The sequence below is a fragment of the Harmonia axyridis genome, chromosome X, assembly GCF_914767665.1.
Source record: "Harmonia axyridis chromosome X, icHarAxyr1.1, whole genome shotgun sequence".
Taxonomy (NCBI): domain Eukaryota; kingdom Metazoa; phylum Arthropoda; class Insecta; order Coleoptera; family Coccinellidae; genus Harmonia; species Harmonia axyridis.
The window spans coordinates 2,906,249-2,925,232 of record NC_059508.1 but is presented as its reverse complement, the minus strand read 5'-3'; the positions used below and the strand labels follow the sequence as shown (position 1 = coordinate 2,925,232).

The 18,984-nt window shown below is 33.6% G+C and overlaps 2 protein-coding genes across 4 annotated transcripts in view; one reads left to right on the top strand and one right to left on the bottom strand.

The window, feature by feature from the left end:
• Window positions 1-18,984, bottom strand: part of LOC123686716 (nucleolysin TIA-1) — a 446,243-nt gene that overhangs the window by 343,751 nt on the left and 83,508 nt on the right. The window lies entirely within an intron of this gene.
• LOC123686718 lies at window positions 1,755-2,956 on the top strand. The gene is made up of 3 exons (XM_045626963.1): window positions 1,755-1,846; window positions 1,899-2,063; window positions 2,118-2,956. Exons 1-3 carry the CDS (start codon window positions 1,762-1,764, stop codon window positions 2,918-2,920), a joined length of 1,053 nt encoding a protein of 350 aa, XP_045482919.1. The 5' UTR covers window positions 1,755-1,761; the 3' UTR covers window positions 2,921-2,956.

Sequence of the window (18,984 nt, the reverse complement as noted above, 5' to 3'; positions counted from 1 at the left end):
AATAGAAAATTTCCTTTTATCTAAATGACACCTTGAACCTACACTGTGTTCAGAAAGAAAGAATCCTCCATCATGGAAAAACTGCAAAAGGCTCAACAACAAAAAAAGGAGAACAAATGGTCCCTGGATAAATAGGAACTCGTTGGCAAAAACTCCAAACAGAAGCTGCGTTACAAGTGAGTAATATCTATCATTACATATTCCCTAGCTAGATATGAATATAATATCGTCACATATGTGCCAACATGGCTGTTTTTACGAATTCGTTCTTCTTCCGAAACTTATAAATATATTATGACGCTGTGTTCCCAGTATGCCAGGAATTTTTGTTCGATCGTTGGGGGACAGGATTTTCATTTATTCCATAAATCTGTGTAAATCATGATGTGTTACACTCTGGATATGTATCGGGGAAGAATAAAAATCGACGAATTTCACCAGAATATAGAGATCGTTTTTCATAATAAATGGGGATAGAATGAAGAAATTCATGGCGAATAAAACAACGTGATATGCACTCAGTGAAGAAAGATTTTTGTGGAAAAATATAAATTCTCTCAAATAAGTAACTGAAACTGATCGTAAAAAAGTGATTGTGAAATTATTCGATCACTATGTAAATATGACAATTCGTGTACCAAAGTATGAAGTTTTTGAACAAACATCGGTAAAATTCTGCTATTATAAAAATATGCCCTTTTTCTTATGAATATTGTGCTCGTTTGGACCCTTTTCAATATTTTCATTCTGAAGAATTCAGACGCTGAAACTTCTGAATCATAATTTTCTGTTCTACAGTTTGGTTAATCATTGCATTTTAATACATATTTCATGATCATTACATATATTAGCTCAGTGTGATTTCTATTTTGAAAGTTCAAGTTTTTTCTTATTCCTCAATTTGAATGACATATTTCGATATATCGCTGTATTAATGGTTTAATTTGAATATCGCATAAGTTGAGACATTAGAAAAAAATTGAATTAAATTATGCAGCTTTTTAGACAATGAAATTTCAAGGAAACACTTGATAGATTCTCATAAGGAACATGCAAGTGTTTCATTCAGAACGAATTGATGCCCAAAAATTTTATAAATCTCATCGGATTACCCCTCGTTTGTCCAGATATGACTCCGGCCGACTCTTTTTCTCTTTCTTAATTTCGATTTATCACTTTGAAAAACTCGTTTTCACTCTATAGGAAACATAAAAGAAAATTCGTTTTGAGTGCTGATCTTTATTTTTGAAAATGTGGTAAAAAATATTTGTATGGTTTGACAATAACATCAGTACTAATTATTCGATATGTTTCCATTTCATGATATCCAAGAAAAATATCCAATTTCAAGAATTATTATTCTAATGTTCAATCAACTTGTAAGATGTATTTTCAATTATATCTAGTTTCAATCTCATTTGAATGATTAGCAGTAATTATAGCTTCAAGGTTCACCCTGTATAAAGAAATAGAGTCTCAATAATTTATTCTTACTTAATTTCCCATGAAAATTAATCACCGAGCAATATTCTTATCCGTAGAAATTTTTTTTGGTCTATGTGACAACTTGTCAAAACTGACAGTATTGACAAATTTTTTCAAGGGGAAGTGTTTTCGTAGGGTTTTGTGTTTTATTTTTGTTTAAAAGGAATTGAGAAGCATTTTTTCCACTGGAGTACGTACAATTAGAGGTAATCCATCAACAGTGGTGAGTGTCTTAATCGAATAACTCAATTTTTTTCAGAATCGATGAATATAAAAATGGAAAGTCTAGGAAAGAGAAATTTCGCGAGAAGGAGATCAGATTCAATTCTTCTCAACCAAATTACTACAATCGATGGCATTGGTATGATTCCAGTACATTTTCAATCATTTATTTTAAATTTTCAACTTTTCAGAAACAATTCTGAGAAAGGTAGCTTCAGAAGTATTACTCAAGAATGTACCGATCAAGATTACGTTTTTGAATGATGGGAACGAAAATTTTGGAGATATGTCGAACGAATCCGATTGCTTTTCGAACGTTTCAAGTTCAAACGACGAATATCCAAAGGAATTTGATGGTGGGTGAATATCTTTTTGAAAAAAAAATCACTTAACAAAGTTGAATGTTTCAGATTTCGAGAAGAATATGGAAAAATATGTTATCGTTTCCAAGTACGGATTGCCGAGTAAAACTATATGTACTTGCCATGTTGAACGCAGCATCCCATCATCAAGATCTTGTACTGATTTATCACGAATTGCGTCTCCTGTCAAGATATCTAAACCGAAAAGCTGTTTCGAATTTACGAAGAATACGGAAGACCTGGATAACATATGCATGAGACATGTTAACAATTTGAGAGCTTTGAGGCAATATAATGAGGCCTGCCAAATATATGAACTGTTTCTCAAATCGTTCGAAGACTCCGAAGATTTTGATAATGTCGAATACTCATTTCAACTGCAGTATCCTCACCTCTGGGACCATCTGGTTGAATACTACAACCTTTACCCTGATTCTGAATTAATTTCAAAAGAAAATGAGAGCAAATTGAAGATAATACATTCCTGTAAATGTATGCTGGAAGAAGAGGAGATCTACAGGGTGAAAAACATCGATTTGTTCAAGAGCAAGTTGGCCCTAAGCGGAAAAAAGAAAGATCTCCACGAAGACTTCATAACCTCATGTAATTACTTGAAGAAAGAGTATCCTTTTCTATTTACTGTGCTGACATGGAAGCATAAATTATCGAAATTCGTTACCAAAAGAATGGTCATTGAAAAAAATCGTCTCAAAGTAATTCAAATGGCGAATCTACCACATGAACTACTTATACAGCATAACGAAATTTGTGGAACTCAAAATGAAGACATACAGGAAGAGGATTTTTATGATGAGGAGTATAACTACGATGATGAAGATGTGGAAAATTGATTGTCTATTCCTTTCGACTTGTTGAACTACTACCATTCAAAATTGTTGTGCTTTTTCACTGAATTGTAATCATATAGTTTCCAAATTAATGTAGATATTATTGCAATAAATTTCTTGGAATTTTTGGATATTACTTCTCATTGTTTCATTCAATAACAATTTTTATAAGTAAAAGTAAAATGCTACACTGAAAATTATTCATAAGAGTTATTCCTGATTCTCCTGTTACCTCAATTTCTTTCATTAAATGTGATATAAATGAATGACACAAGATATCGTTGAATGTTGAAACGATTCCGTTGAATTCTTCACTTCAGCTGATAACAGGAACTTCACAAGATAATTAGAGCTTTATATTTTGTTCAGGGATCTCATTTGTATCCTGACAAATGTCTGTTAATTTCTTCGAAGCCATGCGTTATCAGGAGAAGTAAACTCGCAGGAGTTTGGCATTTAGATTTTTCATTTAGATACGACAAATTACAACTCCATTTGACGGTTATTAACTTCATCAAACCAAAGTATACTAATTCGATTAAATGTTTTTCGTGATTGAATAACTAATTTTATAGGGGAAGAACAATGTTCAGGTGAAGGAAGTATAATTGGACTTTTCAGGCAATTTTATAGCTGTAGATTAAACAGTTCTTTATCTTGCTGAATATTTCAAATCATTCCATATCGTTAAGGTGAATGATAATACAGTTTGTAATCAAGAATGAATAATACAATTTGAATTCGTACAAAAATTGATAGATTTTAGGAGACAATAAAACTAAATCAATGAAGCTATTCCAACTTCAATGTTCACCAATGTTTTCCAAAAATAAATTCGAAAATGGCTACGAAAATATATTGTAATAAGTATTATAATGTTTGATTTTATGGAGTAGATTTGAATAGTTTTGGGGCAATGAATTGAGCAGAATTTGAATAAATAATTAAAATTCATGGAAACATAGGTACATGAAACACATTTTATTATTCATTCAAATCTATTCTAACTTACTTTAGTATTATTTTTATTCAGTTGTTGATATCTCATTGAAGTGTTTTTAAATTCATAAGTAATATTTGTAATGGAAAAAAAAACATGTTTTCATTATTTCCTTAGAGAATATTATTCCTGATGTCGATTTTTCCATTTGTCACCTTACTTTAATTTTCGTAAATTTTTTTTACGTTGACCAAGTTATTTGATATCAATTTTGAATTAGTTTTATTAGGGAAGGATATGATATGTATGAAAAAAGCAGAACTATGCTGTATAAGATGTTGAGAAAAAATTATTATGATTTAGAAGTTGGTATGAATTTCTTCTTCATTTCCTAAAAAGTTCTCGTTAGAATGCAGGCACTAGTTTTGTTTCAGCAGATTATGATTTGAAAGGAGAAAGAAGCAAAGTAAGGTAAGTAATGAATTAAATATTTTTTTATTGAAATTAACTCAAAATTTCAGTAGAAAATGTATTCATAAATTATGTTTGCAATGACCGCCACCATTCCTTATTTGAGCAAGTGCCTCTTTCTTATTTCTTTATTTGTTACTTCCCGCCTGAAATTCATTTTCAATCTTCTCGCTACTTTGTCTATTCTAATGGCGTTAGGTCCGGACTTCTCGCTGGCCACGAAAATAATCCAAAATTATAATCAAATTTGTTCAACGTAGAAAAAATTGAAAACGAAGTGAGGTGAGAAATCTTTCAAAAAACACACGAACTCAAATATCTTGTAAACTGTTGATTTTTGGTTATCACTAAATATTGCTCAAACGACAGCAAATGAGCCATACTAACACGTCCTCCAAGAATCACGTCTAATTTGGAAACACTCTGTACATTTCGAAAATTCAAGAAGCTATTGATCTCATTTTTAGTAGCTGTTTCAACAATGGACTAGTTTGGTGATGTTGATAATACTATATTTGACACGATAGAATTAAAATATAGATCAAAACTGATAAATCAGTGAAAAAATTTTGAAAATCCATCAATAAATGACTGAGAAATAGATTATTTAAATTCACGTATTTTAGCGCAGAACGTCTTTGGTCTGTGACGTCACGGCTCTTGCCTGTGATCGCTACACCATAAATTACGTTTAAATACTTAGCCGCACCAAGGCTCTCGCGCCGTTTGTAGTTGTACCGTGTAGTTTTAACTTGAATTTTGTTTTTATGTCACCATAATGGAAGAAGGCTTCGTGAAAGGACAAAGTGACAATTTGCCTAAAATAGATATATTCGCAGTGATGGAGTTTTTTTCTTCAAATCCATCTTATGTTAGTGCAGAAATAAAAGGAGTTAAACTTTTCAATTAAGTATCTACTTTTGAGTTTGCTACATCATGGTTCAACTTATAACGATGATTTAATTAAAACACGTTTCATAAACAGTTTGTAGTTGAGTACTGGTTGTTGAAGTCTATCAATGGCAAAACATATTTATGTGAGGAGTAAAAAGTAAAAAGAGAAAAAAGGAATTTATATGTATGTATATAGTACCTAAGTTATTTCAGCCATTGTGTAACGAACAAAACACGACACGAACGGCACAAGTGATCGTACACCAATGAATTCGTAAGCACTCTGCGAATACCAGTCGTCTAGTTTGTGACGACACGACACTTACACGTACTATGAAATTATTCTTCCAAGCGCAACTTCAAAGTCCCATAACTTTTTCATTTCTTGAGATATTTCAATGATTCTTCCACATTTTCGGTTCATTTTACTTAAATTTTTAGAATCAATCCTCAACAAAAAAATGAAATCTAGTCTATTTACTGGTTTTTGAACTATTAAAGATCCTTCGTAGTCTGAAACGCAAACTATCAAAATTTAAATGGGAGTTAGGTTGTTTGAATTCAAATTATAAATCGAAACATTTCATCAATAACAATGTGGAAATATTCCGATAAATTTCGATCACGTGAAAACGAGGACAATTCCGATGAGCAAAACCAAATGCCCACATAACATTTTCGAACGGGTTCTGAGTGCATTTTCAGGTTCAGTGAAATTTTATGATGGTCAGATGGGCTACCAAAACTGTGACCTTGATTGATTCATTGTGCATAAAACGCACCCCTTTCCTTTCTGAAATCGATAAACAGCTGAGTGGAGGGTGGACAGAGAACATGTTTGCGCTCTACGGTATTTGTCATCGGGTAATATATGGCCCAGTAGCAGTGGAATGCTAGATTTCCCTCAATCCTTGGGAATCCCACGAATTAAATAGGTATCTGCGAAAACTGTAAATCATGACGTGTACCGTTCCTCTAAGCTTCGTGCGGCACTTTCTAAAGACTGCAGGAGACAACATAAAGCTGCTCGCACACCGTGGAAATGGAAATTTCCCCGCATACGAAGGTATAAAATCAGAATTTCTGGGCATTCACCGCTGTTGGTGGTTGGTGGAATCGTAGATATGATGCCTCTTGAAAACCTGCCGCTTCGAAGCATTCCACGAGTTTCTCTAGTAATTAATCAAATACTGATGTGCATTCGAAACTTTAAATATTTACTTTTCACCATTGGCCCAGCCAGCATTTGGTTTTACTAGGATCTGAACATGGAACGCGAATTAGAGATTGAACTGAAAGTATTAGTGAAAACTAAAGATAATAAAAATAAATAATTTTAAATATTTATCAATTTGGTATTCGTCCATGATAAACAATATAATATAAAAAACTTTGATTGACGGTTGAACACGTCCTGCAAAAATACTTCCTAAAGCCGACGAAGTTACCAACGGATGTTGGAATTGCTCGATCATAAAAAGTATACAATTATGCTACTCTGAGAAGGTTACAAAGCAATAGAAACATTTGACTTCAAAATTCTGAAATCTAAACATCTGAAACGAAACTAAATATTTGAATATAATATAAAAAACTTGTCAGGAATGTGGACAATGCTTTATTTTTCTCACAAGTTTACTTTTGCCAACGTTTCGGAAGCGATTTCCTCCTTCTTCAGGGCTAAAAAACAAGAGGACTTTTAACAAACAATAACAAGGACAGCTCCTGAAACTAACCTCATGAATATCAAGTTTTCGAGAAAACAGCAATTAAGAATATTTCATAAAATTATTTGTAGGATTAAATTACAATCAGGTATAACGTCGCCAGAATCAAAACAGAAATGTCAAATACAAAAACATAGACAAACATGAAACTTCAAATGTCAAGTATTACAATCATAGATAGGTCTTCTTCTTTTTGTGAAGTTATATTCTATATTTCAGCTATTTATCTGATATCTTGTTGGACGTGACGTGATACACAACAAAGGAATACACGTAGAATATAACTTATTGACAAAAAGAAAAAGACCTATATATGATTGTAATACATGAAATTTGAATGTTTGTCTATGTTTTTGTATTCGACATTTATGTTTTGCTTCTGGCGACGTTATACTTGATTGTAATTTAATCTTACAAATAATTCGATGAAATATTGCTTAATTGCTGTTTTCTCGAAAACTTAATATTCATGAGGTTAGTTTCAGGAGATGTCCTTGATATTGTTTGTTGATGTCCTCTTGTTTTTAGCCCTGAAGAAGGAGTGAATCGCCTCCGAAACTTTGGCAAAAGTAAACTTGTGAGAAAAATAAAGCATTGTCCACATTCCTGACAAGTTTTTTATATCATATTCAAATATTTAGTTTCGTTTCAGATGTTTAGATTTCAGAATTTTGAAGTCAAATGTTTCTATTGCTTTGGAACCTTCTCAGAGTAGCATAATTGTATACTTTATATGATCGAGCAATCCCAACATCCGTTGGTAACTTCGTCGGCTTTAGGAAGTATTTTTGCAGGACGTGTTCAACCGTGGCAGTTGATATAGAGCAATAATAATTGGTGTTAACCAACTGAACTACTATGTACATGGGGCAATAAAATTCGAATTTTATGGTTATCTTTGAGGAGCAAACCTCCAAGAAATTCTGTCGATCGAAGCAATAACTTATGCTGTGTTATAGATAGATGGATAACTGTCATTTATTGTGGAGAAAATGCCCATCGGCCTTGGATCCTTCAGCCTGTTCCTTCGAATACATTGTTTCTACATTTCTGGTAATAAAAAACAATAAAAAATATAAATATATAAAATGCTAGGGGTTGTGCGATTAGTTCATTATTTGAGAAGGAATAGGTTGTGAACTGAAATTTTCAAATGAAATTCAATAATTTTCTCGAAGCTGCCACCTCTCCTTGCGGCAAAATACTGTACTGAAATCTCAATATGTTTTAGATCAGAGCTCGATGAATGAAAACCATTTTTATTTCATGTGACTGTGATCAAAATTTCAGGAGATATAACAATTCTTGTAGAGATCCAAATTTTACTGATGTCCCCCAGTAGTTGAAGTTGCATTGTTATGACTTGAATCTTCGTCTTCAAAACTCATGGATCTGTTTTTCAAGCAAGAAATTTCAAATATGCAGTATGCCCTCATTATTGATCGAGTTTTGATTCTACACATTTTATTACATCTGAAAATTTAAGAGAGCCTCGAATTATTTTCTATCGACCATTTCAAAGCTTCTACTTATTACTTTCTTCCTTCTTTCTGAGGGAATCATGAATCAGACTGTTCATTCTTTTGATGTTATAACTTTAACCAAGATATCCAATGATTTCATGAAATAACACTTGTGGAATACGATTGATGTGTAATGCGAAAACATCCCTTAATTTCGGTTACTTTCGGTGGATAAGCTTTTTCAAGGGCTCAGGATATAAAATTCAAATCTAGGTCGTAACCCATAAATGTGATCAGTTGTATCGCTCTACTTGGAACCCTCCAGGAAAGTCGATTGAAAAATAATCATATGAAGGAAATTGAGAGATTCGCAAATGTTAGATTTCTCCCTTATGAACTTGAAAGTTTTAAAAGGTAGGAGTTTCACTCCTTGTGATTTATAAGATCAACCCTTTTTTCGTGAATTCAGGAATTGCAGAAGTTTTTATATTACCAAATCAAATCCATTTTGTCAATCAAATCAGAATATCCACACCTCGTAATAAATCGCGTAATATTGCGTTTGTGACAAACGAAACAAGAGAAATGAAGTGCTAAGTAAATTTGGTTATATTTGGAGGCAGCACTCCCAGCTTACTTTAAAACCACTTTGAAATAATCTATTTTTCTAGTCTTTAGAGATGATTCACATTGATCATTAGTCTACTTACTTCAGGTCAAACACTTCAGGAGAAAGAGATTTGTCAGATTGCTGATTAAGTATCAGTTTGAGATCTATAAATATTACACATATTGATGATCGGGTTTAGTTTTTCATTTATAGTTCGAAGAATTATCGAATGGTATAATATAAAGGAATCAATATTGATGCATTATTTGAAATTGGCGCTGAGATAAATCATGATTACTAATTAATGTAAAACGGTTATCTTGCCCCTCCACCTTAAGCCTTAGTAAGATGTGATGATAGACACAAGTATTATTATATCTTATTAAGGATATTCTTGAATAGTTATGGGTTCAGTTCGTGGTTGATATGTCCCTTTCGGTTCATCGCAGGCATAACAGTTCTTATTGATTCTGGTGTACCTCAGGGCTCGAATCTTGGACCAGTGCTATTTTTTTTGATAATAGATGATTTTATTTCAATGATTCACATGATGCGGCTGTTCAGCAAAGTGCTTCACAGGTATTGCTGGGATGATGTGAAACGAATGGTTTATGGTTAAACTTTTCTAGCAGAGTGTTGTAGCGTGCTACATTTCAAATTTTATATATTCAACTGAGTCAGACAGTTGATGGAAATCTGGGCGTACGCCAATGCGTATCTTCGTGCATATGTACTCGATACTTCGAAATTATGATATCATTTTTTTTTCTAGTTTCTTCGAACGTACATATATCGATAATTATCGCTGCAAAATAGTTATAATTGTTTTTCTCTAGTTCATTCATAAAACCCTGAGAAAAGGTTTTTTTTTTGGTATATTTTCTTTGCTGAATTCCTGATTGGTTCTTGATAAACGTTGAAAGTTGGATAATTACATTGAGAGTTCTTCGTCTAAAGACAGCCCTTCATTGTCAATTGTCAACTTACAAGTCAAATTATTTACTCTCCTTACAATTGAAGAACTGCCAGACCTAAGTTCTTATCAACTTCGGTGGAGGAAGATTGGCTCAGTATAGAGCTAGGACTTTTACCTCTTCAGGAAAGTAATTTAGGATCTTAGAAAATTTCATTCTTTTTTTATACAATTATAAATTTCGGATTCACTTGTATATATTTTCATTTTATAAATATTGTATGTAAATTTTTCTGGTACCAGATATTTTAAAGATTCGGATTGTGAAATACTTATGTAATTATAAGAGGTGTTTGATCGACCTGGGTTTTTGTCCCTTCCATTTGGTAGATTCAGGGATCTGAACCACGACTCAAACAAACGACTGTTCTCGGGCATTTTGAGTTGTAACGAAGAGGTTACAGTGTTAACTTTGAAATGAGATTCTTTTTTTGAAGATATCATGCTGAATACTAATTCAGATTTATAAGTTTTTATTTTTTTAACACTGTTATTATACACTTGTTATCTTACATATGCGTATAACTATGCTTCCGCCATTTTCAATTTCCGAAATTCAAGGCTTAATTGTGAAAAACTTAATCTTTATGATTCAAAGTTTATTCCATCGCTGGTCACTACATTCTCCCATATTACGGTAGTGACCGAATCCCACGTTAAAAAAACTGGTCTTTTTTTGAAACGATCCCCGAATCGATCCAATTTTTTACTTCTTCATAAGACCGAAAGTGCTGGTCAAACAGGCCGTGTCATTGCTCGAAACAGGTGATAGTTCGAGGCACTCGTACGACACCCAATTTTCTTATTTCTGAATCATTTCCAATACTTTCAGGCTTTTTGAAAAGGCTTGTTGCGTCACTTCCAATGATCCCGAAAATTCTTGTTGCGTTTGACATGAGTATTGATCAAGTAAAGACTCCAATTCCGCATCTTCAAAACTCTTTTCTCTTCCAAGCTGGTCTTCGACCTCAAAATTACTGTTCTTGAAGCGTTGAAACCACTCTAGACACGTTCTATCAATAGTAGCGGCCACATCATAGGTATTTGAGAGCATTCGGTGAGTCTCAGCCGCAGATTTGTTCATATTGAAGAAGAAAATTAAAACCTCTCACAAAGCGTCATTTCTGAATCGCTTTTCAAATTTTCTCCTCAAGTTAAAAGCTCCAGATAACATAAATCAGTTAGTTCTACACTTCAAAATTTCAGAAACCCAAATGGATTTGATCTCGCTGTTAAGTTGAATGTTGTATTAGTTGAACAAAGATTTGATCAGTCTTTCAGAAACCAGGGGTTAGTATCGTAATACTGGCTGATCGGTGCAATTTACAGGCAATTTTTTTCTGTATTCGGTCGCAGTGATATCCCCATCTACTTACTAGTAAAAGTTCATTTTTATGTACCTAGTCCAAACATAGGAACTAGACCTCTGTTTTCTTTGGTTCAACGTAGGATGATCATATGCTTCAAACATATATGCAATGTTAGTGTAATTCATGCAATACTTTCTGGTAAGCCATGTAATATTAACCGTTATACATTGACAACAATCACTCCTAAATCGTAATACCTTTAATATTTTAGACATTTTTTGCTGTACTCATTTTGATATAAAGAGGGCTGTTTTAGAGTCGCAATTTCTATAAGAAGCTATCTGTACCTATATATACTATTTTGTATTGTTTATTGTAATTTTGTATTTTTCCCCATTCTGTAATTGGCTTAGGCTGTAGATGGGTGTAGTAATTAAATAAATAAATAAAAAATGAATACCTACCTGGTGATCGTTTTCTGTTATCATATTTTGTTGTTTATTTTTCTGTAATTGGTCTTTTCAACGTGTAGAAAACATGAAACCTATTATTATTATGAAAATAAATATTTTTTCCTTTGTGAAATTCCAAATTACTGAGGTTATTTGCAAGGATTAGCAATGCAAAAATCCATGAGTAGCATTTGTTGCTTACACCGAAAGCGTTATCGAAGGGAATCGAGTCAGAGCAGAGACCGAGGTGACAATAACAGCACAATGTGTCAAATCTGCTTATAATCGAGATAATTCGAGTAGCAGGTGTAAATGGAACGAAGGGGCGGCTATAATTTCGTCGAAGAGGAGTCAGTCCTCTACAGCTGCCAGCCGCAAAAGGTTGGGAACGGCCGGTTTGCCGCCCCTTACCCATTGAAAACAGCCAGAAAGTGGGAATCGGTATTCGCTATTTCAGCTGACAAAACCTTCAACCTATATATCAAGGGACGTCTTATTTTTAAAACCGCTTCACGATTCAGTCGACATCACGATTTATTCTAATTGGTTGGTTGAACGATCACAGAAAACTGGGGGATTCTTATATTAATCATTCCCTGGTTTGTAGTCGAGGCCAATTTTTGGGTAGAACAACTTCCTGTTCGGAGCCATTATCAATCGTTTTAAGATTGAGAGATTCTCGTTATTGATATTTCTTCCTTGAAGTTCGTTCGACGTTCTGTTTCTCAGTCTTTATGTTCTATTATTCGGTAATTCAAGAGATATTCCACAAAATAAATTATAAAATTTTAAGGTCTGAAGATTCATTTCCTTGTGAGGTCATATTGTACTTGATTTTCACAGGATTTTAGGAAAGTGGGTTATCCAAACTAAAATCAATATATTTTTATCATCTTTTATTGTATATGTGTGTTTAGCATTCGTTTCGGAGCAGTTTAAGAAATTGATAATTTAATGTTAACTGAAGAAATGATTGTACATTATTTAATCTTCGTAAATTTCTCTCTTGTAGCCCTGAAGAAGTGCAAATATATCCGCGAAACGTTTGGCATTAGTTGGTTTTAGTTTTGGATAACCCACTAAAATCCTAAAATCCTGTGAAAATCAAGTACAATACAATTTTAAGATTTTATCAAATAATTAATGAATAAATACAAAGTAAGATATCAAGTGAAGGAATCTTAGAAGAAAAAGGCTAATTCGATTAGCTCGCTCTGTTGCAGTATCCGCTGAATAGATCTATTATTAATGTAGATCTTCCATTAGGAATTTACTAGCTCGTTAAAAAAACCAGTAAACAGTCAGTGACACACGAAAAACATAACAGGCCAATTAAAAAGTCACCGGTTTAACATAGTAAAACACAGTTTTTTGGCAAAATTCGATTTTATTATTTAACATGGTGGATGGTAGTATCTGCGTTCGAAGCATCCATTTCTTCACTTGTACTTTTTAGATTTTATAAATTTTGTTTCCTTTCTTTGCAGAACAGTTTTAGAATGTAAAATTAATTTAGTATCACGTACAGGTTAATATACTCTGTCAGTATATATTACCTCTGTGATAAACTATGTTCATTTGTTGAAGTTCTCGAATAAACTATATTATTATTATTATTATTAACATAGTTGTCTTCGAGGGCGATACAGCGGTTATAGCGATCTTCCAACTTTTTGACACCATTTTAGTAGTACGATTTGTCTATCACTTCGAAATAGTCTTCATTTTCGGCGATTACTTCTTCATTGGCTCTTAATTTCTCTCCAACGAGCATTATTTTGAGGTCTGAGAACAGGAAAAAGTCGCTGGGGTCCAGTTCTGGCGAATACGGTGGATGCAGAAGCAATTCGAAGCTGAATTCATGCAATTTTGCCATTGTTTTCATTGATTTGTGACACGTCGCATTGTCTTGATGAAACAGCACCTTTTTTTCTACGAATGGGGCCGTTTTTTAACGATTTCATCCTTCAAGCGATCCAATACCGCAAAATAATAATCGCTGTTGATGGTCTGGCCCTTTTGAAGGTGATCAATGAATATTAAACCTTGCTCATTCCAGAACACTGATGCCATAATCTCGCCAGCTAACTGTTGTGTTTTTACTCGCTCTGGATTCGGTTCATCGTGTGCAGTCTACTCAGCTGACTGTCGATTCGACTCCGGAGTGAAATGATGAAGCCATGTTTCATCCATTGTCACATATCGACGCAAAAAAACAGGTTTATTGCACTCAAACAGCTTCAACCACTGTTCAGAATCATTGACAGGTTGTTGCTTTTGATCGATTGTGAGCTCGCGCGGCAACCATTCTGCACACAACTTTCTCATATACAAATATTCTTGGATGATATGATGTACACATTGAGGTGATATCTTCACAATGTCTGCTATCTTGATCATTTTCACATTTTACGGTCATTCAAAATTATTTTGTGAACTTTTTTATTTTTCTGTCGGTAATAGCCTCTTTTGGGCGTCCACTGCGTTCGCCGTCTTCGGTGCTCATTTCACCACGTTTAGACTTAGCATACCAATCATTGATGGTTGATTTTCCTGGTGCAGACCCCGGGAATTCTTCATCAAGCCAAGATTTTGCTTCAACTGTATTGTTTTCCTTCAGAAGCAATATTTTATTAGCACAAGAAATTCCTTTTTTCCATCTTTTATCATATAACAAAAGTAGCTACACACGCAACGCAATATCTCACAAACTAATGGTCGGACTGCTGTCAAATTTTGACACGTATCGTTTGAAGGTTGGTACTAACTAAATATCAGGTGGATTTAATACTAGCACCGCTATCTGTGCGTCAGACCGGGGCCTAATAAGTTTCAACTATTGATGAGTATACAGATAAATGGAGCTTCCCAGAACAAGAGCATATGGATCTTTTCAATTGGCCTAACATTATTCATTCATATTCATAGTTTTGTCTCCGAAGTTAGCTTGCCTTAAAATTATATGGGTTCTTTCATTCAGTTTTTGTATTGTATAGATCCAGAAGTAAACTGCATGTTTATTGATTTCTCGAGTTGATTCTTATTTATATCCCCTTTTACTTTTTTGAAGTTTTCCTTTCAAATCAAAAACGAAGGTTTCAGCACCAAGATTTTCATCATCAAGACTTTCTCACCTCCATTTAGAGAAAGAAATATATTGATAGTATATTCGTTGGAGCAACATGGAATATTCTCCTCTATACTGTTACAATGACAATCCAATATGAAATTTTCATTAGACTTCAAATGGTTTCATTATTATTGGCTTTCCAATTCCCTATCAATTTTGCGTCTAATTTATCAGAAACCACAATGCAAATGAATAATAACAGATAAAGCAATTCCCAGTTCGTAATTATACATCAATAAATAGCATCAAAATTCATCATAGATTTCATTTAAACATTTAAATATTTCAATATAATATGATTGGATCACATAACTACTAGTATATTGCACTGAATAATTCGTTACAATGCAAAATTAAATTTTTGACGAAATTTAGATGGATGGAGTTGTGGCAAAAACCACAACCATTGCCGTTTTACAGCTTAAACAGGTTTGTTTGATGATATTTGGATTGATAACACTTATTTGAAGTATTTTCATTAGGTCATTTGGAATATGGAAATTAATTCTGCATCTAGGCAGCTGTCGCATTTGAAGCAGACACTACTCCACATTTGACTAGTAATAAAGACGTCATTCCTAAAAATGGGAAGATACACGGTTCAATAACGTATTTAAATCAGTAAAATTCACTACAACACTGTTGAAAATTTAGTTATAACAGGCCAATTGAAAATTCCGCTGTCTACCAAAGTAAAACACATTTTTAGGCAAAATTCAATTTTATTATTCAACATAGTTGCCTTCGAGGGCTGAACAGCGATAATAGCGCTATATCTTCCAACTTTTCGATGCCCTTTTTGTAGTACGATTTGTCTTTCACTTCAAAATAGGCCTCAGTTTCGGCGATTACTTCATCAAATTTTTTCCGCCGAGGAATCTTTTGAGGGTCTGAGAACAGGAAAAAGTCGCTAGGGGCCAGATATGGCGAATACGGTGGATGCAGAAGCAATTCGGAACTCAATTCCTGCAATTTTGCCATTGATTCCATTGATTTTTGACACTACGCATTGTCTTGATGAAACAGCACTTTTTTTTCTTCGAATGGGACCGTTGATGATCTGGCCCTTTTGGAGGTACTCAATGAATATTATACCTTGCGCATCCCTTCTGGGTTGCGCAATGCGAAGAAAAACACAGCAGTCAGCTGGCAAGGTTACGGCATGAGTATTTTACTGTTGTCATAACCTTGCCAGCTGACTGCTGTGTTTTTCCTCGCATCGGATTCGGTTCATCGTGTGCAGTCCACTCAGCTGATTGTCGATTGGAGTGCGGAGTGAAATGATGGAGCTATGTGTTATCCATTGTCACATATCGGCGCAAAAATTCAGATTTATTGCACTTAAACAGCTTCAAACATTGCTCATAATCATTAACACGATTGTGAGCTCGCGCGGCACCCATTTTGAACACAGCTTTCTTATGTACAAATATTCGTGAATGATATGATGTACACGTTAAGATGATATCTTCACAATGTCTGCCATCTCGATCAACTTCACTTTACGGTCATTCAAAATAAATTTGTGAACTTTTTTATTTTTTCGTGGTTGACATGCTGTTTTGGGCGTCCACTGCGTTTGCCGTCTTCGGTGCTCATTTCACCACGTTTAAACTTAGCATACCAGTCAATGATGTTTGATTTTCCTCATGCAGACCCCGAAAACTCTTCATCAAGCCAAGATTTTGGTTCAACTGTTTTTTTCCTTCAAGAAACAATATTTTATTAGCAAATAACTAATGTAGCTACACTCACAATGCAATATCTCACAATCTAATGGTCGGACTGCTGTCAAATTTTGACACGTATCGTTTGAAGGTTGGTACTAACTAAAAATCATATGGATTTAATACTAATACCGCCACCTTTGCATCAGCACGGGGAATTTTCAATTGGCCTAATAGAGTGAATAATATCAGAATGAAAATCCTTTCGTTAAACAGGTTTCCTTGAATTTGTGACTGATTGGTTAGCGAACGCTCGACCTTGGCCTCGAAACCATCGTGTTCCGATATTTTTCAATTTTGTTTATCGCTGTCGAAATGAATTAAGTAGTGTGAAACTTGCAGACGATCATCAAAGTTTCGAATATTCGTTTCGCCTGCGAATATGACGAAATATTTAGTCGATTCCGAAGTTTTCCAATAGTCAATGTGGAATCTCTACGAATATTCTGTATCGGTAGGAAATTTCGCCGATTTCGAACATTTCAATTTCTCAAGCCGATAACCATCTATTTGAGGAAATTGGGAACCCATGGCAAGATCCACTTTCATTAAATACAGTCTATTAGATTCCGGCTCTTCAGAATCGCTCTACTTCGTCTTCAATTATTTATATTCCAATAAATCTTTTGTATTTACCGTTATACGCCACCTGCTTCAAATTCAATCAGTTCTTAATTTTATTGAAGCTGTAAACGTCAACCTGATGAAGGTTTATAAAGAGAAGGGTGAAGTCGGAAGGCCAAGTAAAGGAATGAATTCCTCAACGTAGATTGATAAGGCGCGAAATACATTCGTAGAAGAATATCGATTGAGTTCGCTTTGCATCTCATAAATATCAATTATGGCAGTCAAAATAAAATATGTTTCTTCTGGAATATCAATGTCTTTTGGATAACGGAGGTTCGATATTAATTTTACTCGATTTTATTTAAATCCTTCGTAAATTGAAATGATGAATTATTATTGTTGTTTATAAACATTGAAATATTTATTGGTGATAGAGACATATGAAACTTAATTTGATTGAAATAAAAAAAAATTCTTGAAATATTCACAATTTATTATTAATGAATTATAACTTTTTGAATACGAACATACTTCTATACAGGGTGTTTCCTAAACATGCGGCAAAAATTCAGGGGGTTGTTCCTTGGACTATTCTAAGAATATTTTGTCCTTTGATGATTTTTGAAAAACCTATTTGTTTCGAAGATATAGGGGAAACAAAATTTCAGATAATAACATTTTATTATGAAAAATTACATGAAAATTCAACTCAACCTACAAAAACTGTTGAAAATGACCACCTCTAGCCAGCATACAAGCATCCAATCTTCTCCTCATTGACTGCCGAACCCTTCATAATAGTCAAAGACAAAATGTTAATTACTAATACATCACAAAACGAATTCAAATGAAAACCGTGTTTAATCTGTATTCCTTTACCATCTGCACTCATCAATTTTTAGTCAAAAAACTGGCCGTTTTTAGTAATTGGAATGTTGTTAAACAAATTTAAAAATAAATTGTACCTACTTAGTAAACACAGTGCGGTACGCATTTTTATTTAAACTATTATTAATTTTAAAAATATGAAAAATGTTGTTCGCCCTGTATCTTCGAAACAAAGAGGTTTTTCAAAAATCATCCAAGGACAAAACATGCTTAAAATATTCCAAGGAACAACCCCCTGAATTTTTGCCGCATGTTTAGGAAACACCCTGTATATTCCATTATCTTCAGTCTCATGGGAAATTTAATATTCATTTCATACTCAATGAGAAATTGGGGTGTCAATAATAGATACATTTGAAATATGCTGTTTCCTAAATATGGACACATATGTCAATAAATGTGCCTCGCAAGATGATTTTTAATGTTTTATCGAATAATTGTTTCGTTGGTATGTTCAATAGACCCCTAATTTTCATATGTACCAATTATCGACATACTGTTCTCCGTCAAATTATCAAATAGGAGTACAAAAAATTTAGTGTTGATACAACGTACAACTTTATGTCGATAAATTATTTACCTTATGTCGATAACTAAAACTGAATAATCACCAATTTTACAGAAAACTATTGATTTTTATTCAAGTTGTTATATCCAGTTCAAAAAATATGAAATTTCCCATAACATCAATCGACATTCGATTATGATTCTGTTTTATGATTTTTTTGACCATTCTTTCGAAAATGTCTAGAATCGTATAATTTATCTGACAGTTATTAGCTCCAGTCACAGTCCAGTCACGAAAAAATTTCTAAAATGGCCAGAAGCTTACAGTAAACAGAAGAAAACAAGAAAAATAAATCATGATCAAGTTTCGAGAGAAAAAACATCAATAAAGAGAATATTCTGAGAAGA

Bases quoted from the DNA above. Each gene is read 5' to 3' on its own strand.
- LOC123686718 (XM_045626963.1), top strand. From the start codon at position 1,762: ATGGAAAGTCTAGGAAAGAGAAATTTCGCGAGAAGGAGATCAGATTCA. The intron at 1,847-1,898 runs GTATGATTCCAG...TCAACTTTTCAG, and splicing joins TACTACAATCGATGGCATTG to AAACAATTCTGAGAAAGGTA. The intron at 2,064-2,117 runs GTGGGTGAATAT...TGAATGTTTCAG, and splicing joins ATATCCAAAGGAATTTGATG to ATTTCGAGAAGAATATGGAA.